This window comes from Tetrao urogallus (assembly GCF_951394365.1).
Source record: "Tetrao urogallus genome assembly, chromosome: 2".
NCBI lineage: Eukaryota > Metazoa > Chordata > Aves > Galliformes > Phasianidae > Tetrao > Tetrao urogallus.
The window spans coordinates 28,736,771-28,738,048 of NC_136814.1; the positions used below are offsets into that span (position 1 = coordinate 28,736,771).

The 1,278-nt window shown below is 65.4% G+C and overlaps 1 protein-coding gene across 1 annotated transcript; it reads left to right on the top strand.

Moving 5' to 3' along the window:
- Positions 1 to 520: 520 nt before the first annotated feature.
- On the top strand, positions 521 to 1,278 carry SAYSD1 (SAYSVFN motif domain containing 1; the record flags this gene model as incomplete). Its single annotated transcript, XM_079550631.1, has 3 exons — positions 521 to 658; positions 743 to 1,029; positions 1,179 to 1,278. The coding sequence occupies 3 exons, from the start codon at positions 521 to 523 to the stop codon at positions 1,276 to 1,278; spliced, it is 525 nt and encodes a 174-aa protein (XP_079406757.1).

Consider the following 1,278-nt stretch of genomic DNA (forward strand, 5'->3'; position numbering starts at 1 on the left):
AACGCTGCAGTCACCACAGCTGCTTACATCTAATTTTCCCTTTTGTGTGCTTTGGTTGTTCGATGGTTTGCTTTTTCCCTTTCCTTTTCTATTTGGCGTTGACATTCATCCTTAAGGTTTAATCATGGGGTAAAAAGGAGAGGGAGAGGAGAGGAGGAAAAAGAGGAAGGGAGGAAGCAAGAAAGGGGAGGAAGGGAGGGAAGGAAGGAAAGGAAGCTTTTCAGATGTTTTCTTAGGGGGTGGGGGCTGCTACCCCTTCTGGAAAGGCAAGACAGAAGTAGCTGTCCGTCCGTGCCGCTCTACGTTGAGGCCTACAACATCCTAAATTCAGGTTTCTTTTCGCAGCCTGAGGTAACTCCTACCTCCACCCACCCCCACCATCCCCGGCCGGCCCGCAGGGCGGCGCCCTTCCCTGCAGCCACCGCCCGTAGATGTGGCCACACATCGCCCCGCCCGCCCGACGGGGCGTCACAGGCGCGGCTCGGCCCTTTCCCCTCCCTCGCGCAGGCGCGGTCCGGCCATGTCCGCCGTGGAGCGGCGCCTGGCCCGTTTTCGGGCAGCTCGCGGCAAGGCAGCCGCCGTCCCCCTGCGCCCCGCTGAGCCGCCGGGAAAGGCCGCGGCTCCGGAGCCCGCCGAGAGCCCGGATGGTGGCGGGCAGGTGAGCGCCGCGCGATGCGGGTGGGGGCCGTGCGGCGGCGGCGGGGCCGACGTCTGAAGGCACGTCTCGCTGCTGCCTCCACAGGCCCGTCCCGGCTGGGCGCCGGCGCCGGTGTGGGCGCGGCCGCTGCTGCTGAAGGTACTGCTGTGGGCCGTGCTGCTGGCGCTGTTCGCCGAGCTGGAGCTGGGGCTGCCCTACTTCGTCCTCTCCCTCCTCTACTGGATGTACGCCGGCACACGAGGCCCCGCCGAGCGGCGGCAGGGCGAGCTGAGCGCTTACTCCGTGTTCAACCCCGGCTGCACCGCCATCGCCGGGACGCTGACGGCCGAGCAGCTGGAGCGGGAGCTGCATTACCGGCCCGCCGCCGGGAGGTAGCGGAGCTGGGGCCGGGCTGGGGAGGAGGAGGCGCGGCTGTGCCTTGCGCTATGCAGCCCGTGCCTGACTCCTTCCTCACCGCTCCCGAATAAAGCCGTAACAAAGTGCCATCAGCTTGTCGGTGACTTTCTGCTTACCACGGGAGGCCGGTGTTGGACTGCACTTGTAAGGGAGTGCCCCGCTGCTTTCCCGCCCGGCTCTGTCTACACCCAAGACGAGGCACGAGGCAGTATTGGTACAACTGA